At 41.0% G+C, this 27881-nt stretch overlaps 1 protein-coding gene across 1 annotated transcript in view; it reads left to right on the plus strand.

Moving 5' to 3' along the window:
* The window catches only part of LOC124282214 (dynein axonemal heavy chain 10-like), a 99378-nt gene that overhangs the window by 29688 nt on the left and 41809 nt on the right, over nt 1–27881 (plus strand). The window contains 24 exon segments of the mRNA XM_046718173.1: nt 166–268; nt 790–968; nt 1122–1179; nt 1182–1279; nt 1281–1333; nt 2068–2224; nt 4234–4467; nt 4791–4913; nt 6226–6459; nt 6685–6908; nt 8619–8787; nt 9567–9667; nt 10355–10538; nt 12376–12510; nt 12775–12927; nt 13402–13590; nt 14106–14252; nt 16007–16198; nt 17561–17679; nt 19088–19382; nt 19772–20029; nt 20771–20975; nt 21596–21855; nt 21958–21972. Coding sequence (XP_046574129.1) covers nt 166–268; nt 790–968; nt 1122–1179; nt 1182–1279; nt 1281–1333; nt 2068–2224; nt 4234–4467; nt 4791–4913; nt 6226–6459; nt 6685–6908; nt 8619–8787; nt 9567–9667; nt 10355–10538; nt 12376–12510; nt 12775–12927; nt 13402–13590; nt 14106–14252; nt 16007–16198; nt 17561–17679; nt 19088–19382; nt 19772–20029; nt 20771–20975; nt 21596–21855; nt 21958–21972 — 3885 coding nt within the window.

Raw genomic sequence — 27881 nt, forward strand, 5'->3', positions numbered from 1 at the left:
AGCAAACTCAGTGATGACTTATTGTTACTCGATTGAAATTTTACGAAAAGTGTTTGGACTTTGCTTATTAAATTTTGTTGCGTCCATTGTCAATTTTTATGAGTAAAGGACACAGGAATTAGTGTCCCATAAGTCCCTGACATTAACATTTCCTTTATTTGCCAGATAACACAAGAACACATCAAGGACTATCGCAAGGCTCTGGAGGCATTTGCTGAAAGATTCCATGCTGAGGGCCCTGGTGCTGTGGCTTATGACCTTGACAAGGGTGAGCAGGATTAACACTGATGGACACAAAACCTGCAATGTTGTTGAGAGATTGCACGATGGACGTTTTCTTTGGGACAAACCATTTTAAAGTCTTGGCTTGGGTGGGGTGATGTCTGAGGAGGGGGTATTTTTTTGAGATAACAATATTTTTTCTGTCATTGCAGAACTTTGGACAACCACAACATTTCGTTTTCAGGATATCAAGTAAACAATATGTTTGTTTGTACTGAAAAACCAGCCAAAATATTTTTCCCAGCATTTTCTAGAATAAATTGGTAGTTATCTTTCACTCCTGAGACGATCTAGATGAGAAATAAGTTTGCTGCTGAAACCAAAACAATGACTGAGAAATGTATTTCTGCCCAGCAACCACAATAGGGTGCGACTGATGATTCAAAACACTGTCACCATGGTAACAACTTCTAACTTTTCAAGTCATGATCCTTAATTCTCCTAACCATCATCCCTATTCAGCCGTAAGTTGTCTTCATCCCAACTGACCTGTACTTCCTGTTGTAGGTCTGGAGCTGATGAAGACTCACAGGGAGGAAGTAGCCCAGTATGAGGCTCAGAGGCAGGAGTTAGCTAACGCCGAGCGTCTCTTCGACCTGCCCATCACCATGTATCCCGACCTGTTGCAGGTCCAGAAGGAGATGAAGGGCTTTGAGCAGATCTATGCCCTGTATGAAGAGCAGAAGGTAGGCAGGATAATTATATTACACATATAAGTTAAGATAAACCAAGGCAAATTTACTTTTGGTTTCATTTATATTATATTTCAGCTGACCAAAGTTAACAAAACTGACATTATAAAATATGAAAAGTGATGATTATTTCTTCTGTGTCTGTAGGCTGCACGTGAGCAGTGGGCGGAGACGCTGTGGGCCAACCTGAATGTACAGCTGCTGCAGAGGGTATTGAAGGCTTCCTCAAGAGTCTCCGCAAACTCCCTCGCGATGTTAAGTCCATGCAGGTGGCCAGAGCTCTGGAGGAGAAGATGAAGGAGTTCCCGAGACTCACTACCATTGTTTGTGGATCTGAAACATGAGGCACTCCGAGAGAGGTGAGATGTTCGTTTCTAAGTCTAGTATTTTAAAGAATTTCCAAGACTCACTTCCACTGTTTGTGGATCTGAAGCACAATTCACTCCAGGAGAAGTGACATGGACGGAGATGTTTGTAAGTCTAGTGTTTGAAGGAGCTCCAAGACTCACTACCACTGTTTGTTGATCTGAAGCACAATTCACTCCAAGAGAAGTGAGATGGAGGGAGTTGTCTGTTTCTAAGTCTAGTGATTGAAGAAGATCTGAGACATATTGCACTGAATCTCTTTCAACAAAAGGGGCGGTGGGGTAGCCTAGTGGTTAAAGCGTTGGCTCATCACACCAAAAACCCAGGTTCGAATCCCAACATGGGTACAATTTGTGAAGCCCATTTCTGGTGTCCCGAGCCGTGATGTTGCTGGAATATTGCTAAAAGCGCCGTAAAACCAAACTCAGTCAGTCTTTCAACAAAACCATTCCATGTTGCTCTAGAACCCAATCAAAAAGACGGATGAATGAAATGTTGGTGTTTTCTTTAACATGCATGGGACATGACCTTTTAATGTCCTAGAGTTTGAATCATGATGCCACGACAGGTTAACTATGTATACACAATGGATACACAAAGTAAATGTCTCAGGTTTACTATGGTGACATGAAAGAAACAGGTGTTCCTTAAATTCTTTTGTGTGGTGTATGTGAAATATCTGAGTTGTTTGTGTTTGAACATCATCCTTTACAAATGAACATTTCAGACATTGGAAGGAACTGATGTCAAAGACAGGTCAGAAGTTCGACATCAATCCTGAGACCTTCACCTTGGCTAATGTATTCTCCATGGAGCTTCATCGCTTCCAGGAAACAATCCAAGAGATTGTCACGTGTGCCAGCAAGGAAATGGGCATAGAAAAGGTGAGCCATAACATTTGAAACGAAGTGAGTTTGAGTGAGTGAGTTTAATTTTACGTTGCTTTTAGCAATATTCCAGCAATATCACGATGGGGACACCAGAAATGGGCCTTACCCATTGTGCCCATGTCGTTGGCATGACAAAAGAATGCTTTAACCACTAGGCTACCCCATCCCTTCTTTGAAAAGAGACGAGGCAGTGGGGTAGCCTAATGGTTAAAGTGTTCGCTCATCACGCTGAAGACCCAGGGTTCGATTCCTGACATGGGTACAATGTCTGAAACCCATTTCTGGTGTCCATTGCTAGGATATTGCTGCAATATTGCTTAAGGTGGCGTAAAACCGTACTCATTCATTCATTTGAAATGAGACCTGGGAAGATTGGGTTAGAATTGACCTTCAGTAACCCATGCTTGCCGTAAGAGGCGACTAACAGGATTGGGTGGTCAGGCTGGCTGACTTGGTTGACACATGTCATCGTATCCTAATTGTGTAGACCAATGCTCATGCTGTTGATCACTGGATTATCTGGTTGAGACTCAGTTATTCACAGACCACCGCTATATAGCTGGAATGTTGCTGAGTGCGGTGGTCACACCAACCAAGTAACCTTTGAAATGAATAGTCAGCTAAGTGTAATGAAATGTAACCCACTGTTGAATAAACTGGGTAAGACATCTATGAAGTTCATTCTTCATCTCACTTGGGATCCTGGTTACCATGGTCCCTAGCAACCAGCTCTGGCAGCGATGTGGATTGGGTGGTCTTTGGTGATGCATGTTGATTTCATGGATGCCTGTTCACAATATCAGTCACAAATTGTGTGGTATATTTTCGATTTTTTATAGCCTGTCATCTTATAGTTGGAAAATTCCAGAGTGCAGCATTAAACATCCTACAAACAATCCTATATTTATCTCAATTGTCTTATGATATGTATTATCAATATTGACTGTGCCATAAAATGGTTATTACAATCCTGTTATTATCACCAAACATTCATAAGTATTCATGTTTCCGTGAGGGATAACTTCTAACTAGGACTTCTAATTCAAGGAGCAGTTCATAATTGACCTTGGCCTTGGATGTCATCCCATTGTCTTGTTCATGTGGACGACTTGATGTTTTACATTATTACTTTTGGTATTTTGATTCATTTCTCAGACTTTCTTTATAGCATTTGGTGCAATCATCAAACTATGTATTCAAAATGATGTCATGCTTTTACGAAATGTAAATGCTGTAACATACACAGGGTAATCTTAATCCCTACATATAAGACAATGCCTAGCAAAAATAAATTAGAACTGAAAAGGTAAATAATCCTGTCTAGTGATGTTTAATTGCAAATTTGACGTCTTCACTGACAAAGTTGTTTTCTCTTGTTAGTTCACGTTAAACGATACGATGTCGTTTTCTTACTGGTCACTAGAAAAAAGTTTGAGAAAAGTGTTACCCATAGATAAGTCAACCCCCTTCTACAGGCTGCTTTTTTTGGTTTTCAAAATTTGGCTTATTTACAGTAATATACAGTACTGATTTTGGGATGTGCCTTTAATCTTTAGTCAGGAGTGGAAATAACTTTAAAATTGCTAGTGTACTCCGGTACAGTGGCACATGTAAAATCACTTGCCCTGATAATTTTTCCACTATACCAGCTGTTTTCTTGTTGATTTTTTAAATAAACAACATAATTAATATTGGAAAGTCAACTGGACACCGGTACAGTGTGATATACAAATTTGCTTGCCCGACAGAAAAAAACACTGGACTCGGGCGTCGGGCAATGGGTTATTTTCACCCCTGTTAGTCGTCTGTTAATTAAACTTTCCAATCCTTGCTTGAATGAGATGTGTTAAATACACAGAATTTTCTGTGTTGGCATCTGAAGGAGTAGACAGTGTAGTATTTTATTCATCTACAGACAAATCTAGCTTAGTAGGCAATAAGGCAGGAGCTACGTTGATCATTTGTTTATGACAATAAGTGTAAGCAACTGAATTCCTTTGTAGGGTGTGAAAGAGGTCGAGGAGACCTGGAGCAACATGAAGTTCACTGTGCAGGCCTACATGAAGGGCACGTCACACCGAGGCTTCATCTTGGGCTCCGTGGACGATGTGCTGCAGATACTGGACGACAGCGCCATGAACCTGCAGAGCATGTCCGCCTCACGATTCATCGGACCCTTCCTGAACTCTGTCCAGAACTGGGAGAAGAGTCTGTCTCACATCTCTGAGGTTCTTGATGTAAGTTGTAGGAATTTAGTCTAACATTAGGGGGCAAATATGGGAAAGATTATTATTATTACATGCTTATACAAATATTAAATTTCAAGTTGATGTGAACAAAATAAAAACCTCATTATACTGGTTATATCAATTCGGTTGAAGTTCAATATTATTTTGATTTTGTATATTGTGGTTTGAAATTAGTTCTTAATTTCAATGTCTTTTTTGAAACTGTTGTCATAAATGTTGTTTGACTTGCTGATACGATAAATATCACGAAATACTGATGTCAAAGTAATCTGTAAATGTTGAAGTATATTGACCTGTTGTTTGGTATTCAGGTGTGGATGGTGGTTCAGAGGAAGTGGATGTACCTGGAAGGCATCTTCATCGGAGGTGACATCAGATCTCAACTCCCTGAAGAGGCCAAGAAGTTTGACCAGATTGATAAAACATTCAAAAAGGTGAGATGTAGAACTGATATCCTCCTGTAGTTGACCATGTAGATTAGCATCGCTGAATGTGTGTACAGTAAGTTGTTCTGGAAGATTGGCAAGTACATTATGTAATTTGTTGGTTTCACATTACTTTTCAACTCGCTGTGCGCATGCGCAGAGCTTGTGAAAAATATTCACTGGCATGCTTCCGGTTTGGTCGTATGTTTATCGATAGTGTAAATGCACGCTATAATTACTACAGAGTCTGGAATGAAACAGTGGTCATATGGACAGTGGTCATGACTGATGGGTGAAATAACAGACACAGATAAATACTCTTGCTGAGCTCAAGGGTATGCTCTCAGTGTTTTTGTGCATCTCCCCCGAACACAATATTTGGGGTTTTCTGTTTCCGTTCTCCACATTTATGAATACTGGACACACACTGGTATGTCGCGTAAAACCTGCAGGGTACTGCTGGTTGTGCAGTGTTGCCTCCAGGTATGTCAGAATGCCTATCCCAGTTTGTCATGATTATGTTTTACAGTTTGTCAACACTGTACCCATGCTTGTGGGTTTCACCTAGGTGGTATTTCTCTGAGTCCTGTGTTATGTCAGGCTTTTGTCTCTCATTAAGCGACGTGTCATAAGGTAAATGTAGCAATCGGTTTTGCAATATTCAGGTGCACCAGTGCAGGTAGATTATTACGGTTCTAGTGCAGGTAACTGTTATTGTCAGGTTGCATCCAGTGCAGGTGTGGCGGTGGGGTAGCCTAATGGTTAAAGCGTTGGCTCGTCACGCCAAAGACCCGGGTTCGAATCCCCACATGGGTACAATATGTGAAGCCCATTTCTGGTGTCCCCCGCCGTGATGTTGCTGGAATATTGCTTAAAGCGGCGTAAAACCAAACTCAGTCAGTCAGTCAGTCAGTCCAGTGCAGGTAACATTGTCCACAAGGGCATATCTGCTGTTTTGTTGGTATAAGTTTCCCATATTAAATGAGTCTGTTCCTGTCATGTGTATCAGGGCCTCCTTTCACAAAGCACTAAGGTGAGTGAAGTCACTAAGGTAACCTTAGTGCAATGTTAAAGAATGGGAGTTAAGGCTAACCTTAGTAAAGGTTGCTTCATGAAAGGGGCTCCAGATGAGTAAATTACTGAAAGCTAAAAGTGTGAACAAGTCTCTTTCATGCTCATAACCCAGTTACACAGCCCACCCACTGTACACAATCTTGTGATGTTTCAGAGGTACAATCTGATTGAATTAAAATTGTATTATAAGGCAGTTTTAAACCAAACTCAATTGCCAAAATATTTACAAATTGCATTGTGTTTTCAGATCATGACAGAAACCCACAAAACCCCTCACATCAAGCTGGCATGCCACGCCCAGAACAGACTGTCGGACTTGCAGAACCTCAGCATGGGACTGGAGAAATGTCAGAAGTCTCTCAATGATTACCTGGACTCTAAGAGAAACGCCTTCCCAAGGTTCTTCTTTATATCAGATGATGAACTGCTCAGTATCCTTGGTAGTAGCGACCCAGAGTGTGTGCAAGAACATATGATCAAGGTTAGTGGCTTATCATCATTATTATTATGGTGATTCTGTGATGATGATGATTATGATGATGATTATGAAGGATGAGTGATGAAAAAGTTGTATTAATGATGATGCTGATGCTTGATGATGATGATGATGATGAAATGATTTCTGGTGGTGATAATGATGATGTAGATGATGTAGCTCTTGTTATTGAATTTGGTTTGACGTTTCTCTTTGTTTATATTTTTTCAGATGTTTGACAACATTTCAGCCCTGAGGTTTGCAAAGGGCACCAACAATGAATCGACAGCTGCTGCCATGATTTCTGCTGAGGGTGAGACGATGGAGTTCCGCAGCAGCATTCCGGCAGAAGGTCGTGTTGAAGACTGGATGACGGGTGTCCTGGAAGAGATGAGGAGGACCAACAGACTCATCACCAAGGAGGCCGTCTTCTTCTACTGCGAGAAGAAGACAAGGTGAGAAAAGGAGGCAAATTTGATGGTGGTGGGTGGTGAAGTAATGGTGGTTTTGATGGGAACATGACATGAAGGTTTAATGTTTGGTTGGGTGGGAAACATTTAAGGTTGTCATGGTACAAGTTAGGTGTGATGAGAGTTGCATCCCTTAGCTCTGCTTAAAATATGCTCTAAGAATATGAATCAGAACTGTATTCCAGTTATGGAAGTGATTTCTTTCTGATAATATATAGCAGTAACAAGAAATAAATACATTCAACAATTGTCCATTTTCAAAGTTATTCTGGTAACACCTTGCGTAACTTTTATTGATATAATATCATGGAAAATGTCCCAATACTTTGGAAAACTCATGGAAATTTGTCACCCGTGAAGGTCCAGGTTAGAATGAACCTTCAGTAACCCATGCTTGTGGTAAGAGGCGACTAACGGGATCGGATGGTCAGGCTCGCTGGCTTGGTTGACACGTGTCATCAGTTCCCAATTGCGCAGATCGATGCTCATGCTGTTGATCACTGGATTGTCTGGTCCAGACTCGATTATTTACAGACCACTGCAATATAGCTGGAATATTGCTGAGTGCGGTGTAAAACTAAACTCACTAACTCACTAATGGAAATTTGTCAGGCTAATAGTGGATAAAACCTGTGAAGAGCTGTAGCAGTAGATATTGATGTTCAGAGGAAATATAGAATATGTACTTAATTCTTTACTTTGTGTAGAAAAGTTAAAACCAAATTGTAGAATCAGGAAATTTTAATGAGCGGTTAAATAAAATCGGTCATTCGGTGTGGTTATCAACAGCTGACAGCATGTCAGCTAATGTGAACACCTAGAGGCACTGTGATTGTTGTAGAAATGAGTGTTAAAGGTTCTGCCATAGATTGAAGCAGGGATTGACTGACTGACTGAGTTTGATTTTACTCCGCTTTTAGCAGTATTCCAGCAACATCACGGCGGGGGACACCAGAAATGGGCTTCACACATTGTACCCATGTGGGGATTCGAACCCGGGTCTTCGGCGTGACGAGCCAACGCTTTAACCACTAGGCTACCCCACCGCCCCTTGAAGCAGGGATGATTGAGTTTACAAACAATAACTGTAAAAAGTGAATGATCATGCATGAATATTATGGATGAAAAAGTAGTTCCGGATCAGTGTGACATGATTATCCTATCAAGCCACTCAAATCAGGGGTCAACCCCCTATGATACAGGTCAATGTTATACAACACACGTGTGTTAAACACAAGTTATCTATCTGACCATGTGTCCGTTCACCTTGCTGGTGATAAATCAACATTGACTGTGGTTGGCAGTTTCACTCCTGAGGGTTTTTAGGTCTTCTAGGTCATTGCCCTACAATGAAATACATGTGGTCTCACCTTAAGTGTGTGAGTTCACCTCTGTTCACCTGGCATTGAGTGAGTGAGTGTGTTTAGTTTTACGCCACACTCAGCAATATTCCAGCTATATGCCGGCTCACCCGGCATTGAATGGGTACCCGGTGGGATAAGTCACATGACTATCAACCTTCTAGCGCCTCACAGGCTGGTTGATAATGTCCATCAGGTTGTATGCACGAGCATGCCCGTGCAGTGTGGAGTTCAGTGCTGTGTAAGTGGCCTGATCGTCAGGGCGTGGGATTCAGTGATCACTGATGGTATGGACATATGTAGTGAGATGTTGACAGCTGGCGTTCTGCTTCAGAGTGGACTGGATGATGAACTACCAGGGCATGGTGTGTCTGGCCGGCAACCAGGTCTGGTGGACCTGGGAGGTCGAGGACGTCTTCAGGAAAGTCAAGAAAGGGGCCAAGACAGCGCTGAAGGACTACGCCAAGAAGCTTCACAAGCAGATCGATGAACTTGTAGTGCAGGTGAGAACTCCATGCAGGTAGCCATCTGACCAGTGTTTCAAGTATGCTTCTGGAAGATTGTACTTTACATATTTTGTTTTATTGTTTGCTGGTATTACAGGATTGAGCCCTATGTTGATCCTAGTTAGAATTAGTCTTCAGCAACCAATGTTGCTACACTTATCAGAGGGGTACACAAAGTCTGCTGTCTAGAGTACCAGTTGTCCAACTTCCATTTTCTGAAAGTCGTGGTGGCTGAGCGGGTTAGGCAGCTGACTTTGTGTGCTGGCGATTATGTGCCTGACTCTGAGGATGTTGGTTCGAATCCCAGATGGGACTCAACCAACAAAAGTATTAGAAGCTGTACTTTACTGAGAAAGTTTAATCCCAAATATAACATATGTTACAATGTAAGTCTCCCTATGAAGTCTTCGGTTAGATATTATTTTAGCAACCCATACTTGTTGTAAGAAGCGACTAATGGGATCAGGTGGTCAGACTAAGTTGAAGGCGTGTTATCGCATCCTACTTGTTAGATTCATAATCATGATGTTCATCTCTGGATTGTCTGGTCTAAACTCCGCAGACTGCCATCTTTTAGGTGAAATATTGCGAAGTGTGACATTTACAACAAACAAATATATGAAGGAGGTGGGAATATTAGCGTTTTTTATCTCTGCCGTTATAGTTGATTAATATTTGATCAGGGATATTTTAACTGTGATTAAAAACTACTGATTTTACGTTTTGACATTAGGTCCTTAGAGTCTGATGGTGATCTGCTGTTTCTCTTTCTATAGGTGAGATCACCTTTGTCCAAGAATGACCGAAGCAAGTTCAACACAGTACTCATCATCGACGTACACGCCAGAGACATCATCGATGGCTTTGTCAGAGACAGGTGACTTGTAGTTCTCACTGTTTGTAAAGTACAATGTGTAAAGCCCATTTCAGGTCCCCTGCCATGATGTTGCTGGAATAATGCTAAAAGCGGCATAAAACCAAACTTGTAGTAGAAGTGAAATGAAGAATGGGCTGATAGCTTTATATGAGCTAGAAGCAAGATTTTATCTGGAATTTCTCACTGATTTATATTCATGAAAGTATATCAGTACCAGTTTAGTGCTCCCGTGAGGGCTACAGATTAGAGAGTGAGTGTGTTTAGTTTGCACGGCTGTTAGCAATATTCTAGCTATATCATGGCAGGGGAAACCAGAAATGGGCTTCACACTATGCACCCATGTGGGGAATCAACCCGGGTCTTTGGCGCGATGACCGAACACTTGAACCACGAGGCTACCTCACCACCCGGCTCCAAATTAGAATAGGTTCCGACAACCAGTGATTTGGTTGACTGTAAGTTCTCAATATTGACACTCACAGCTTAAACAAAACAGACACAACTTACATTCATATGTATGCACATGCACGCATGCATGCACACAAGTATCAAGATTATGTTGCTCATTTTGTTTCCAATAATACATTAATATTATGTAATCAAATGTACTTGATCTTTCAGTACTGTCTAATCAATGCTTGAGATTGACTCCCACAACATAATATGACCCCAGTGTTTTGTCCTCAGTATCATGGATGCTCGTGAGTTTGAGTGGGAGTCTCAGCTTCGCTTCTACTGGGAGAAGGAACCCGATGAACTGACAATCAGACAGTGTACGGGGATGTTTGGCTATGGTTATGAGTACATGGGTCTCAATGGCAGGCTGGTCATCACCCCGCTCACTGACAGAATCTACCTCACGCTTACACAGGTAAGATTTAAATTGATACTGATAAACTAAGGTTTCTTAGGTTTCTTATATATAACATGACAATGCCCTACCTATGCAGATGTGAAAAAATATTTCAAACTGTCGTTTTGGTTAGACATACATGCTTTTAACGTTGTGTGTAGTTTTAGTTTGACTTTTGTTTCAAAGTCTCCCATGGTGATCAAAGAGTCAGTGAGTGTGTTTAGTTAGTGGGGGACACCAGAAATGGGCTTCACACATTGTACCCATGTAGGGAATCGAACCCAGGGGTCTTGGTCGTAATAAGCCAATGCTTTAACCACTAGGCTACACAACTGTCCCAACTATTAATATGAGGAATTACTTTGACGCACACAGACTGGCTAATGTGAGGATGAAGTCTGTCATTCTGTACTCTGTCATTATGTCTCACCTAGGCTCTGTCGATGAAGCTAGGCTGTCATTCTGTACTCTGTCATTATGTCTCCCTAGGCTCTGTCGATGAAGCTAGGCCGTCATTCTGTACTCTGTCATTATGTCTCCCCTAGGCTCTGTCGATGAAGCTAGGCCGTCATTCTGTACTCTGTCATTATGTCTCCCCTAGGCTCTGTCGATGAAGCTAGGCTGTCATTCTGTACTCTGTCATCCCCTCTCCTGCTCTGTCGATGAAGCTGTCATTCTGTACTCTGTCATTATGTCTCCCCTAGGCTCTGTCGATGAAGCTAGGCCTGTCATTCTGTACTCTGTCATTATGTCTCCCCTAGGCTCTCTGTGTGTCGAGTGAAGCTAGGCTGTCATTCTGTACTCTGTCATTATGTCTCTAGGCTCTGTCGATGAAGCTAGGCTGTCATTCTGTACTCTGTCATTATGTCTCCCCTAGGCTCTGTCGATGAAGCTAGGCTGTCATTCTGTACTCTGTCATTATGTCTCCCTTATGTCTCTGTCGATGAAGCTAGGCTGTACTACTCGTCATTCATTCTGTCACTCTGTCATTATGTCTCCCCCTAGGCTCTGTCGATGAAGCTAGGCTGTCATTCTGTAGATGAAGCTCTGTCATTATCTCTGTCCCCCTAGGCTCTGTCATTATGCTCTGTCATTCTGTGCATTCTGTCATCATTATGTCTCACTCCTAGGTCTGTCAGCTAGGTCATTCTGTGCTCATTCGTCATTCTGTACTCTGTCATTATGTCTCCCCTAGGCTCTGTCGATGAAGCTAGGCCGTCATTCTGTACTCTGTCATTATGTCTCCCCTAGGCTCTGTCGATGAAGCTAGGCTGTCATTCTGTACTCTGTCATTATGTCTCACCTAGGCTCTGTCGATGAAGCTAGGCTGTCATTCTGTACTCTGTCATTATGTCTCCCCTAGGCTCTGTCGATGAAGCTAGGCTGTCATTCTGTACTCTGTCATTATGTCTCCCCTAGGCTCTGTCGATGAAGCTAGGCTGTCATTCTATACTCTGTCATTATGTCTCCCCTAGGCTCTGTCGATGAAGCTAGGCTGTCATTCTGTACTCTGTCATGTCTCCCCTAGGCTATGTCTCAGCTAGGCTCTGTCGTCATTATGAAGCTGAAGGCTGTCATTCTGTACTCTGTCATTATGTCTCACCTAGGCTCTGTCGATGAAGCTAGGCTGTCATTCTATAGGCTCTGTCGATGAAGCTGTCATTCTATGTCTCCCCCTCTGGCTCTGTCTCTGTCGATGAAGCTAGGCTGTCATTCTATACTCTGTCATTATGTCTCCCCTAGTCTCTGTCGATGAAGCTAGGCTGTCATTCTATACTCTGTCATTATGTCTCCCCTAGGCTCTGTCGATGAAGCTAGGCTGTCATTCTATACTCTGTCATTATGTCTCCCCTAGGCTCTGTCGATGAAGCTGGGCGGGGCTCCAGCTGGCCCTGCTGGGACAGGGAAGACGGAGACTACCAAGGATCTGGCCAAAGCTCTGGGACTGCTCTGTGTCGTCACAAACTGTGGAGAGGGTATGGATTACAAGGTATGTGCCGGAACATTTCATTGACCCACCAGGAAAACAGCTTTTAAAATTGATAACAATAATCTTTAGATCACACATCATGTAACTTGAACTGTCAATTAATCAAGACGTTTTTGTCATATATTCAGTCTCTGCAATATCCTAGTTAGTTTCAAGCTGTCTTAGATGTACCTGTGCTGCTCTCTATAGCCATGAAACAAGTGCCAGTTAAGAAAAATAGTTTTCGTTTCAGTTTTCTGTAATACTGTAGAATATGTATTTCAGGCTGTCGGCAAGATCTTCTCTGGTCTGTGCCAGTGTGGAGCATGGGGCTGTTTTGATGAGTTCAACCGTATCGATGTATCAGTATTATCAGTCATCTCAACGCAGCTGAAGACAATCCAGAATGGCCTGCTACTCAACCTCAAGAGATTCCATGTAAGTCATTAACTCATGCTTAGAGTGAGTGAGTTTAGTTTTTATGCTACTTTTAGCAATATTCCAGCAATATCACAGCAGGGGACACCAGAAATGGGCTTCACTCATTGTACCCATGTGGGGAATCAAACCCGGGTCTTCGGTGTGATGAGGAAACACTTCAACCACTCGGCTACCCTACGGCCCTGATCATGCTTGGAGAATTTGTATGTCAGCAATCACTGAGCAGCTGTAAAAACTTGGCTGTCTGTGTGTTAGAATATTCAGTGTTTATCTTGTGAAAAGATACTGTTCAAATGTCATCACATTCTGCTTATGAATTTTGTGCTTCAAAAAATTAAAAACCAACTTTTTCTTAAAAGATATATGAATGTTTTCGAAAGAGTGTTTGTTGTGCATAATTACTACATTTCTCATCAGATATAGGTCTGTTTTGATATGTAATGTACATTTGATATTTTGATTTTGATGCAGTTTGAAGGTCAGGAGATTGACCTGGACAGTCGTGTAGGCATCTTTATCACCATGAACCCAGGTTACGCTGGACGTACAGAGCTCCCTGAGTCGGTCAAGGCATTGTTCCGGCCAGTGGTGGTCATCGTCCCTGACCTGCAGCAGATCTGTGAAATCATGTTGTTTTCTGAGGGATTCCTTCTTGCCAAGGTGAGTAGGAACTTCTTCTTTAGGAGAAGTGCCATAAGTTTCAGTGCAGAGTCGCCTCCCTTACCCTTTTCAGGAGTTAGGGCTCTAGTCTCAGATCTCCAATCAGGATCATTTTGTCTGTCACTATCATACACATCACTGGGTTTGTGAAAGTTGTTATTGTCCATGTCTTTTTATCACTTTGGCTGTTTCCTTCTACATTGACTTGATATTTATGTAGGTTATTACTATCTCACTTGACTTAGCCCAGTTGGTAAATATCCCAGAACAAATCATCTGAGCTAGAGCTAGGAAAGGGTGAAGCTGAGTTCAGGAAAAAGATGAGTACAGGTTGCTGGAGCTGAGAAGGGAACGAGTACAGGTTGAGTGAGATGACAGAGGACGAGTATAGGTTACATTAATCTCTAAAGGGTTGGGGGAGGTTTCAAGGAATGGAAAGGTTATGAGGATGACTGTTTGAATATGTATATGCTCTGGAGTTGCTGAGAGTGACTAATCCACGTGCTGTGATGCAGGTACTGGCCAAGAAGATGACCGTGCTGTACAAGCTGGCCAAAGAGCAGCTGTCCAAGCAGTACCACTACGACTTCGGTCTCCGTGCTCTCAAGTCGGTGCTGGTGATGGCGGGAGAGCTGAAGAGAGGGGCAGCTGAACTACATGAGGTGAGTACACCAACATCATCACATTCTGGGAGGTGCCAGATCTCATATAGACTTACACTTCAGAGATTTCAGATGCAGGTGTGTAATAAATCAAACCTAGAAATATTAATTATGTGTTACGGGTGAAGGTGTAACAGAGGGGCATACTAAAAATTCACTCACACAATTAAATGGCTTACACAACAATCTCGGAAAGATTTCTGCCCGTAACCCCTGGGTTTTTTTAATCATTCTATGCCTAAGAGGCAAGACTTCCGCCTGTATCCCCCCTAAATTTTAACCATGAGGAAAAGTTTCTTTGAGTGGCATTTTTAAAAGTTGGATATGTCTTTCAGTATGTTAAGATACAATTAATGAAACATGCTAAAACTCATCCTTACCAGATGAGGAATATATATATTCAGGTGATGTGATTCGACTAGAATGAAATTTAAGGGGGGATACGGGCGGAAGTCTTTCCGCCTAAGAATAGATGGGGGGGTTATTAAAAAAACTTATCCCTAACCCTAACACTAACCCTAAACCTAACCCTATGCCCTCAAAATAACCCTGATCAATAGAATACATTTCAAGCGAGGGTACAGACGGAACTCTTACCACAATCTGAGGAGTAAGGAAAATTTATTGATGCTATCCTAAGAGTAGGTTGGTTCAACATACTGGTTTACAAGTGTAATAAATGCAGAGGGCATTTTCTTAGCAATAATTATGGGCAAAGCAATATGGCATAGTCACCTCATTTTCAAATCTGTGCACATCATGATTTCATAGTTTCTCATTTTCCGTATTTGTCACAGCCTGACGTCGGCACAAGATTTGTGTATCACTTCTAAACATTCATATCATGGATAAAAAAACTGGCAAAAGTCAAGTCTTCAAACTACTTCTCAATCAAACCAGAGTAACACTAAGCTTCTCCCTGTAAGCTTGCTGGCCACATCCAATTAACTTACAAAAGCTTAATTCATCAAACCCCAAGCTGTACCTCTAGTTACATAACAATTTGTTTCACTCAAGTGAAGACCCTTCACCCCAAGCTAAATCTAATTGCTCGATGCTCATGCTATTGATCACTGGAATGTCTGGTCCAGACTTGATTATTTACAGACCGCCGCCATATAGCTCGAATATTGCTGAGTGCGGCGTACAATTAAACTCACTCACTCACAAAATCTTATTGCACCAAGTATACTCATCACTATCTAAAAATGTACATTATATTTGCAAAATATATATCATCAGTCATAACATGTGTAAAGGTCTAAGCATTTACATTTCAAGACTGCAATAATCACACAGTCAGTCTGACATGGTATTTTGATAAACTGGAAAATTATAGGGTTTGTCAAAGTGAATTAGCATTCATAGCATGGTTCAAGCCCTAGGAATGCTCTTGTTAACCTCTCAACTGAGAATTGACTGGCAGTAGTCACCAGACCAAGTAATACAAATCTCCCTTTTGTTAACATGTATGAGTGATCATGGTTTTAAGCTGCCTTTCAGCAATGTCATGGCAGAGGATACCAGACATGAACCTCACACCTTGTATTATCTGTTCAATCAAACATGGGCCTTCAGCACAAATAGCGAACACCATAACCTCAAGGCTACCCAACCAATATGTTTATTTTATGAAAAACTTCTGGCACTGATTATTGTATTTTCAAGAAAATAATGCTGTATGACTATACTGACATACTTCTCCAACAAAGGCTAGATACCTAGAGTGATGCAGTCCTTGTTTGTTTCCTCAGGATGTTGTGCTGATGAGAGCTCTGAGAGACATGAACCTGCCCAAGTTTGTGTTTGAGGATGTCCCCTTGTTCCTGGGCCTCATCACTGACCTGTTCCCAGGGCTGGACTGCCCCAGAGTCAGGTACCCCAACTTCAACGATGCTGTGGAGGGAGTGTTGGAGGAAAACAACTACGTCATGTTGCCGCAGCAGGTGAGGACGATGCTAGATACGGTGTGATGTTAGTGTGATGACGATGATAGTGATATTGATGATGATAGTTTTGTAACAGGAATGATGATAGTGATGGTGATAGTAATAGGGATAGTGTGATGACTATGGTGATAATAGTGACATGACATTGATGATGATAGTGATAATACTAAGGTGATAACAGTTTTGATGACAATGTGATGCCAGTGTGATGATAGTGTGATTATAATGTGATGACTGTGATGATAGTGTGATGACAGTGTGATGTTACTGCGATGAGTGTGATGATAGTGTGATGCCAGTGTGATGATAGTGTGATGATAGTGTGATGGCAGTGTGATGTTACTGCGATGACTGATGATAGTGTGATGACTATGGTGATAATAGTGACATGACATTGATGATGATAGTGATAATAATAAGGTGATAACAGTTTTTATGCCAGTGTGATGATAGTGTGATTATAATGTGGTGATAGTGTGATGTTACTGTGATGAGTGTGATGACAGTGTGATGTTACTGTGATGATAGTGTGATGTTACTGTGATGTTAGTGTGATGACAAAGTGGCAATAGTGTGATGAAAATGTGATGACAGTGTGATTATATAATGTGATGACAATGTGAAGTTTGTGTGATTATAATGTGATATTAGTGTGATGATAGTGTGATTGTGATCTAATGATAGTGTGATGACAATGTGACGATAGTGTAATGATAGTGTGATGACAATGTGATGATGGTATAGTTATGACAATCCAATGATGATAGTGTGATGACAGTGATAATGATAGTGTGATGACAATGTGTTGATGATAGTGTGATGACAATGTGTTGATGATAGTGTGATGACAATCCAGTGATGTTAGTGTGATGACAGTAATAATGATAGTGTGATGACAAATTGTGGTTATGATAGTGTTATGACAATTCAGTGATGGTAGTGTGATGACAGTGATAATAATAGTGTGATGATGATAGTGTTATGACAATCCAGTGATGATAGTGTGATGACAGTGATAATGATAGTGTGATGACAATGATAGTGTGATGATAGTGTTATGACAATCCAATGATGGTAGTGTGATGACAGTGATAATAATAGTGTGATGATGATAGTGTTATGACAATTCAATGATGATAGTGTGATGACAGTGAGATGACAATGATGATTATGGTGATAGTGCAATAAAAGTGATAGTGAAAGGGGATAATGACAATCATGATAGTGATGAGTGATGATGATAGTGTGATGACAGTGATGATTGTAGTAACCTTTCAGAATCACATGACTCAAAGATTTTTTTACTATAAAACTGTTGCCTTGATCAGACTCCGATATTCTGTACATTACATGATCCAGGTTGACAAGGTGGTCCAGATGTACGAGACGATGTTAACTCGTCACACCACCATGATCGTAGGACCGACTGGCGGCGGGAAGTCTGTGGTCATCAACACTCTGGCCCAGGCACAGACAAAGTGAGTAGACAGCAGTTACCAATCACAGATGTAACATCTTTGTGGGAGTCTCACTGTGGAGATCCAGGTTAAATTTGTCAGCAACTCATGCTTGGAGTAAGAATTCACTAACGAATAAGTGAGTTTAGTCTCACGCCACTCTTACCGATATTTTAGCAATATTACCAGGGAGGACACCAGAAATGGGCTTCACACATTGTACCCATGTGGGGAATCAAACCGGGGTCTTCGGCTTGACGCGCAAAAGCTTTAACCACTAGGCTACCCTACCTTCCCCTCTCATAATGAACTGCTGGTGTAACCAACTATGTCTTTTGGTCCCAAACACTTGCTGTATGTATTAGTTGAAATGCATAAAAAGAAAAACTTGCTATAACAAACTAAAAGTCTTCCCTTTGAGTCTGTTGTCATGGACAGTATGTGAGTCGTCAATATGTTCACACTGTCAAGACCGCCTCGATGGCGTAGTGGTTAGAACGTCTGCCCGGAGAGCGGAAGGTCATGGGTTCGATCCCCGGCCGCGTCATACCAAAAGACATTAAAATATGGTACTTGTTGGTCCCTACCTGGCGCTTGGCATTAATGGGTACAACAAGGACTGGTTGGCTCGGAGTCAGTATACAGTCGAGCACCGTTGTGTCGAACTCTGATAACTCGATATCTCGGTTGTCTCGATATAACATATCGGTCTCAGCAAAATCCTCCATAATTTATCATTATTCAAGCTCTTTTAACTCGATATTTGCAAAGAAACTCGATATTCGCCTACCTTTCATGGGCAAGTATCCCTCTGAACTGAGGTTGTTTCCACACGTTTACACACTGTGCGGCATAAATCAAAGGGATGCGGTAGTGTAAACTAATTAGGGCTAATTGAGTTGAAAGTGTCACTTGTTTGTTATTTAATTAGGATTACTTAAGAAGGAATTAATTAGGAAGTACTCACTGTTACGACTAAACACGACTGATTATAGCTTCGAATCAAAACATACTGAGAAGCGGTTTGTTTTCTTTCATAGTGATATGCGATGATATGCCCTGGTTGGATGTCTCGAAGTTCGGATAACTCGATAGTTTTTCTTGGTCCCATGAATATCGAGAAAACGGTGCTCGACTGTAATTTGTCTGAGTGGGGTATTCATGCTTAACTGTGACATGGTATCTCAGTGAGCTAGCGCTATAACACCAGCTTAAGTCTGGGCTAGTACAAGCAGCCACACATACACACACATGCACGTCGTTATATGAGCGTAATGTTCTCCAGTTCGATGTTAAACCCCATTTGATCTCACCTCACTCTATCAACCACTGGTTTGCATGTTCAGATACTAAAAGCATATTGTTAGCAAACAAAAGAACAGTGCAGACTTACATTAATTTCATTCCAATATACGTGTGTTTTTCACAGACTGGGCCTGACGACCAAGATGTTCACCATCAACCCCAAGGACAGGAGCGTCATAGAGCTGTATGGAATCCTTGATCCTACCACCAGAGACTGGACTGATGGTTTGTTGTCCAACATCTTCCGAGACATCAACAAACCTACCGACAAGAATGAGAGGAAGTACATAGTGTTTGACGGAGATGTTGATGCATTGTGGGTAGAGAACATGAATTCAGTTATGGACGACAACCGACTGCTGACTCTTGCTAATGGAGAGAGAGTTCGTCTCCTCAAGCACTGTGCTCTACTGTTTGAGGTAATGATTTTCATGTTCATTCTCTGGGAGTAGTTTGATTGTTTGGTTAATGCCAGGCTTCACAATATTGCAACAATATTCCAGCAATGTAATGGTGGCCTGTAAGAATAAATTCAGGACAAGGCTATCCAGTGAGTGATAGTAAGAGCACACAATCAATGGAATCGCTGAGCTTGACCCACCTTGACTCCTCAGAGTTTCTAGGACTTCTGTCCTGCCCAACAACGAAGCACACGTGACAATGTGGTCTCACCTTAGGCAAGTGAGTTTGCTCAAAATTGCCTTGTTCACCCAGTATAAAATGGGTATCAAGAGGGATAAAGCATATGACTGAGTTCAGCACTATATGAGTGTCCTTATTATAATTATTGTTTCATTTTCCTCCCCAGGTGTTTGATCTTCAGTATGCCTCCCCTGCCACAATTTCCCGATGTGGTATGGTGTATGTCGACCCAAAAAACCTTGGCTTCAAACCTTACTGGCAGAAGTGGGTCAAAAGCCGGCCGAACAAAACTGAGAGGGATGAGCTGACTCGACTCTATGACAAATATGTGCCCTGTCTCATCGATATGGTGGTTGAAGGCATTGTGGATGGTAAACAACAAGAAAAACTCAAGACAATTGTGCCACTTACAAATCTGAATATGGTAAGCTGAGTCTAAAAAAGCGGCATAATTGTGTAAAAAACACGAAATAAAACACCAAATTAAATGTGAGTTGCATGTGTGCAAATATGCATTAGATATAAAAAAAGAAAAAAATAGTGTCTCGGTGCTCTCCATAAGGGACCGTTCATAATTTATGGCTGAGGGGTGATGATGATTTTGGGGGTGGAGGGGTGTTGTTCACCATTTTGTTCTGCGGTTGGGGGTCATCAATTATGTACACATAGGGGGACAGCAATTTTGTACATTAAAATATTTTTAAAGTTATGGGAGAGGGTGGTCATTTATTTTGTACATGCCATATGGGGAGGGGGCAGTCACTTACTTTGTACATAAATTTTGGGGGGGACATTCACATTGTACATGCTTCTCCATAAAAATCATCATCTTTCCCCTAGCCATAAATTATAAACGGTCCCTAACTGCACATTTTCTTTTGTTGCATCTATTTACGTGTATCAAGATCATTATTTAGAGGCATCACCCACAGGTCCATATGAGCTCTTCTGCAGTAAATAATGCGGGGAAAGGGCACTACATCTTGTTTATTGTTAAGACAGACATGTATATATATTTTGACTTGCATGAAAGCACATGCAGTTATTTGTCATCATGAATGAGTGAAAATTCAGATTACTTAGCATCTGGCCCAAAATTGATGACATCACCTTTTGAAAGAAATTATGAATGCATTCCATCCTTGTTTCATTTCGTTTCTCTCAGGTGACCCAGTTGTCGATGATGTTGAATGCGCTGCTGGTGAAGGAGATCCCTGACCCAGCAGAGCTGGAGGCCATATTCCTTACTGCGTTGTACTGGTCAATTGGAGGCGGTCTGCTGGAAGATGGGCGTATCAAGTTTGACAACTACGTCAAGTATCTGGCATCTCTCAACATGATTTCTGACGAGAATGCTATGCCTGGACCAGGTTGGTACCACATTCTACTTTGAATTTGATAATACTCAATTCTGATGGGTTCATCAGAGGTTTCAAAATCACAATAACGACTTCTAATTTAGATTGAAATTCACTGAAACCTTGGAACTGCTGTTTCTTCATTCAATATCTTTGCCAACACCAAAGAGGTTGTGATGGTAGAATGGAAATAAACAATTGTTTTTTTTATTTTGTCCAAAATACCACCAGATTAACTGTACTAAATTTGACATTCGGAACCTCAAATTCAAATTGAACAGTTTAGGGGCTGCCATATAGCTTATCTTGCTGATTGCAGTATCTACTACATTATTTCTTATCCTGTCACAATAACTTGATTTTGTACGTGACATGCAGGGGGGGCACTTATTTTGTACATAAATTTTAGGGGGGGTCATACACATTGTACATGCTTCTCCATAAAAATCATCACTGGGTATTGGATGAATAAGTTTGTCCTTATTAGGGAACAAATCACTCGAGGGAAAGATTTAGTATCAAACTCACTTTCGTTTGTTTGATGCAAAATCATTTATTTGTTTAATAAAAATGGTATTACATGGAAGATCGTTTAGTATTCACTATTTATTAACATTCCTGTCTGGTTACAGGTGACCTGCCTTCCAACTCCATGCTGTATGAATACTTCTGGGACACGGAGAAGAAGGGATGGATCCAGTGGTCCAAGTTGGTGCCCAAGTATATCCACAATCCGGAGAAGAAGTTCAACGAGATCCTCGTGCCTACTGTCGACACTGTCAGGTCAACGTGGCTGCTGGAACTAATGGTGGGCATCAAGAGACCAGTTGTCCTTTTTTTCCTTATCCTGACTCATGCTCTTTTTGCTTGTCTTCTTCTTCTTGCGAACATAGTGGAACACTTGTATCTCCCTAATTGAAGCTCCTTCAATTTAAAATCACTAATTAGTATTCACCACGAGTTACCTCCTTTCCACAAGCTGGCGGGGAGCGAGAGCACCTCTACCCATGTGCCTCACTCTCTCCTTCTTAAGCCCAGTGAGGCTGGGCGTGAGAGCGCCTGTGTCTCCGACACACTATATCCTTTGATTATATTTAGTTAGTTACCTCGTATAGACATCTATAGAGGTTTAGCTAGTATCCTTCAGCGATTATATATTGATATTTAGTCGTTTTTCTACAGTTTATTCACGGGGCCGCCGTGTTTGTTTCAGTGGATTACGTTGATGAAAATTCTGTACTATTGCAGATTCGTTTTTATGCTGCTGCTGATCCACCTTTAATATGATATGCGGTAGCCATGTTTATTATATTCACATTGCAGTTCGCGGTACTAATTTATCAATTCTACCTCTTTATTAATATTTACTTTGCGTTTGTACGCACAGCAGATAGGTCGGCGTATGCAGAGTCTAGTATGACTGATACGGAACCCCTAAGCCAGTCTACTGCTGTTGGCCGACTCCCCTCCCGTGTGGTGTTCGCTAGAGTGGTGGAGAGGTGTGGGGCGTAGTCCGCCATCTCAAGAAGCATTCTGCTTCCCCAGACATCCCATCGTCGCAGCAGAAGACTAGAGGGTTTTCTACTACATCTCAACAACCGAGACCCGTTCCCATCGAAGTTTGGGCCTGTATGATGATCAGCGGTCATCATACGGATGTACATCAAAGATTGACCCGATGTCGGCACAGATCAGCATGCAGCCTGATGTACCAGCGCAGATATCGCGATGATCGTCCTGAGGGTCCCATCATTACCAACACTCAGCGCAGGCGGCGTCGCACCCAGGGCAGCGTCGACCTCTGAGGAAAATCAGCGAAGTCTACTAGGACTTTCTCAGCGAGATTGTTCCAGCCGATGACCTGGACCTCACGATGATCAGCTGATCATCATCCCGGCGATGCGCCACAAGAAGCGACCGGGGACAGCTACAGCGACATCAGCAGAGATCACCATGCAGCCTGATGCCTCTACACTGATGTCGGACGATTTTCGGTGGACCCCTCCATTAACACCGCCAGATAAAGCACCGGCGACCTGCGTCGCCAGACCATCCCAGAAGACATGATCGACAAATTATGAACATCATGGAGGACCAATATCTCTGCGGTAGCAGGGTCGAGAACCAGCGAAGGCTCCAAGCGTGAACAACACCCAGAGGCACCCCGTCAGCGTAGCAGCCAGGGCGATGTCACCGCCAGCGAAGGAAGTCGCGGACCACCTTGGCCAGAAGGACCTAGATGTACAGCCAGCCGCGAAGGCCTTAGCGAAGCGGAAAGGACCTAGATGTACAGCCTTGGCGGCGGAAAGAACCTAGATGTACAGCCTTAGCGAAGGACTTAGCGAAGGCAGGATAAATCATCACCTTATGCGGTTTCATCCCTAGATGTGGACTCGGACCATCAGACATCCGCGGAAGCCTTCGCGCGAAGGTCATATCGTCGTTCCCCGGACGGACGCAGAGGAAGCTTCAGCGAAGGCATGCTTGATGAGACACCTGAATCAGATCATCATCATCTAGAAGGACATCGAGGGACTATACAAGAGCTTAGCGAAACTATCAGCGTTCCCCTCACAAGTCTCGAGAAGATCAACCCATAGACAAGTTGATCATCGATATCAAGTATAAGAACTACAATCGTATATTGGTTCTGTTGAATCCATGGCCGAGGCGTATGTTAAGCTGGCCTAAATAGATCTAGAGCGATCAATTAGACACTTATCACCAGACTTAAGTAAACGACTTCTGAGATATGATAAGATGATCCATGCGGCCATGCTTAGGCAAGCGGCAGCCCGATCCACATCCTGTTAAACACAGAGGCTGTTCGCGAACAAAGCTCATATATATATTTATATATATATATATATATATACTAATCGGGCTTTGACTTCGACACCTTAGCGATGGTCGCGAAGGCTAAAGTAACTCAAGTCTACTTCACCCAGAAGATCTAGAAGGGATGCTTGAGAACCAGCGAAGTCTCGGCGTTCACCGAGGAAGTCTCCTCCAAGGTTTCCATATACTAGCCACTTTCGTCATATATAGCTACTTCGTCGTCAGTCCGTTCAAGGCGTCGCATAAGTTGATTATCAACTGTATGCCAGATGCGATCTATAAGCCTCTGGCGAAGATAATTGCTCAGGCTATTTACAACACAGAGCGTCGGCTGTATTATTAGTCAGCGACATTTCATAGATCTTCACAGAAATCAACTATTCATTATAAATTGCTAATATACAATCCCGGACGGCGATCGATTATCTACATGCGTGACCATTACGCATATCTGCGAACAATTCAATATCGAAATTGAACAGCAGCCTTGTTACAGCGAGTATAACTCTTAATCGTCAAAGTTTCTGAGAAGAAATATGTACAACAAGTTCAGCGTTAATTCTACAATTATGGCCGATACATTCATGTATACAGTCTACAAGCTCACAACTTGCAAGTTGTTTATACCCTTATATATAAGGAAGTCGAATTATATTCAAAACTGAAATTACTTTCCGCGACAACCAGGAAAATAACCTACCCAGCATAAAATTACAGAAGCGAGATATTTTGGCGGAGGTTTTCAGCGGTTACCATTAACCCTCGAAAACCGTGGTCACTCGGATAACCCGGGGAAGCTACGGTGAAGACCGGCGTTTATGCTAATATCAGCGGCGACAAGAATTTATTCAAGGTGGGTTTTCCGCTACACCGTGACATCACATCTGGCGGGTATTATACAGAATCAAAATGCCTTGTTCTGATTGGACGCGAGGGACAACGACCTACAGAGAGGTCGATCTCTATTCACAGTTCAAGACTTACGTCACAAGTGACAACTATATATCAGTGAGCGAGCAAGCCTCATTACAGTCCAGTTAACCTGAACATTCATGATTAGACTGCCTTTCTTCAAGATAGAGACCTCCCTGTCAAGTTAAGGCGAGGGATCGGCAGTCAGAGGCGATTTTACATAAAGTTCAGCGAGGACAGACACACCTGGTTGTGCACCTACATCGTCAAGGACTTTGGCGAATTACCTAGGCGAAAGATACAAGTGGATCTAAATCCACAGCGTTTCAGACTACAGCTGAATTTCATCAAGCGACTAACACAACTAGATGGTTAGTAAACCTACTAAACTTCTGTTTGGAGAATAAGCGGAAATTTCCGTAACCTGGGGATATGAATATAGTGCTCCAACACCTCACAAGTGAGGTTTATGAACAACGCCTGGATGACATACTTGGACCCCATGATCACGATGATTCTATCAAGATGGCCAGCAAGAGCACTGTAAATTTATCTCCACCAAACCAAACAGGAGTAAAAAAATGCAACAGATTATTTCCTCTATCATCAACTTACGCAGAGAGAAGTCTCATGTACTATATCTCCATTTGGATCAGAACTGTCATACTCGTGCATATCGCGGATGGACCTATTCCGACCCTCCATGAGCTTAATACTCATGATATTATAGCGCTAACTTCTACAATTGTTCCACACAAATGTGATTGAAATATTGGAGGGTTTATTTCTGGAGATCCGATATGGTGGTTGCAAACCATTATCTGAGAGATATCACCACGAGGGCGTCTCAGGTATACACCAATTCGATCCCATGGTCCTCGCACAACAGCTGACAGTTCCTCGGAGAAGATAAGTCAATCTAACAGATTTTTACTTATCTTATAACAATACTAAATAGCTTCATGCTATATATAATTTACTTAAGTTCCTTTTATCATCACAGTACTATGATTATTACATCATACAATATATAAGTTAACAACTCTACAGAGTTTGTTATTATATATATTTACCTTAAGTTATTCATATCTTAAGAGTAATATTATGGTTACATGATAAATGCATCAGCTAACAAACTCTACAGAGTTTTGGCTATTTTATACATAGCTTAAGTTAATTAAGCTAACAAACTCTGAGGAGTTTTACTATTATATAGGTAACTTAAGCTAATTATACCTTAAGCATAGTACTATACTCATATTATTAAAATATATTGGCTAACAAACTCTAAGGAGTTTTGCTATTATATAGGTAGCTTAAAGCTTATTCATATCTTAAGCTTAGTACTATGTTTATATCATATAAGTAGATTAGCTAACAAACTCTAAAGAGTTTTTGCTATTTGGCTTAAGTATCATCATATTTCTAAGCAATATGGTTATATTATAACATGTATTAGCTAACAAACTCTACAGAGTTTTAGCTATTATATATGTAACTTAAAGCTTATTCATATCTTAAAGCGCAGTACTATGTTTATATCATATAGGTATATTAGCTATCAAAACTCTAAAAGAGGGTTTTGCTATTATATATTTAAGCTTAAGTTTCATCATATTTTAAGCTTTATAGTTACATTATAACATGTATTAGCTAACAAACTCTCACGGAGTTCTTGCTATTATATATGTAGCTTAAGTTTTCCTTCATAAGCTCAATACTAGGTTTATATCATAGCTAACAAACTCTAAAGGGTTGTTTTAAGCTATTATACAATTAGCTTAAGTTTTCATCATATCTTAAGCAGTATGGTTACATTATAAAGGTATTAGCTAACAAAGGCTTCGTGAGTTTTGTTATTATATATATATAGCTTAAGTTTCATCATAACTTAAGCTCAGTACTATAAGCTTAGTACTATGGTTACACTATAAACATATTAGCTAATAAACTCTACAGAGTTTTTTGGCTATTATATATGTAGCTTAAGTTAATAATATCTTAAGCACAATACTATACTCATATTGTAAAATATATTAGCTAACAAACTCTACGGAGTTCTGCTATTATATATGTTGCTTAAGTTCATTATATCTTAAGCACACTACTATACTCATATTGTAAAATATATTAGCTAACAAACTCTCACGGGTTTTGCTATTATATATGTAGCTTAAGTTAATTATATCTTAAGCACACTACTATACTCATATTGTAAAAATATATTAGCTAACAAAACCCTACAGAGTTTTGCTATATATATGTAGCTTAAGTTAATTATATCTTAAGCTCAGTACTATACTAATATTATAAATATATATTAGCTAACAAACTCTACAGAGTTTGGCTATTATATATGTAGCTTAAGTTAATTATAGCTTAAGCACAGTACTATACTCATATTATAAAAATATATTAGCTAACAAACTCTACAGAGTTTGGCTATTATATATGTAGCTTAAGTTAATTATGGCTTAAGCACAGTACTATACTCATATTATAAAAATATATTAGCTAACAAACTCTACAGGTTTTGCTATTATATATGTAGCTAAAGCTTATTCATATCTTAAGCTCAGCATTATATCTATATCATATAAGTATATTAACTAACAAACTCTAAAGAGTTTGCTATTATATAATTAGCTTAAGTTTAATCATATCTTAAGCTTAGTACTATGTTATATCTTAAAGTATTTTAGCTAACAAACTCTAAGGAGTTTATACTAGCATATTAACAAGCTTAAGTCTATTAGTCTTAAGCATTGTATTAATGTTATATATACTTTATCATAATAAGTACATGGTAATAACCTTTTATATGGCAGCTGATAAGTTAGCAGCAGGAATTCATCAATTCAGTGCCTTTATGAAGTTCCCATAGGGTTATTACAATCATCACAGTTCAAATCACTAATTATTAAAATCCAAAGTATTAGATATTCCCACCTCCGTTCCATTAGGATGCTACAAACAAAAGAGCATGAGTCAGGATAAGGAAAAATATGTAATTTTGGAGTAAAATTGATATTTTATACTTATCCTGACTCATGAGGTCAGCCCTCCCATCCTCCCAAATAACACTTTGGATTTCCCTGTAAATTCAAATGTTGGGCTCAGTATATGAGAGGGAGAGTGAGGCACATGGGTAGAGGTGAAGCCCTCGTT

This window comes from Haliotis rubra, unplaced genomic scaffold (assembly GCF_003918875.1).
Source record: "Haliotis rubra isolate DU_JTF1 unplaced genomic scaffold, ASM391887v1 Scf296, whole genome shotgun sequence".
Taxonomy (NCBI): domain Eukaryota; kingdom Metazoa; phylum Mollusca; class Gastropoda; order Lepetellida; family Haliotidae; genus Haliotis; species Haliotis rubra.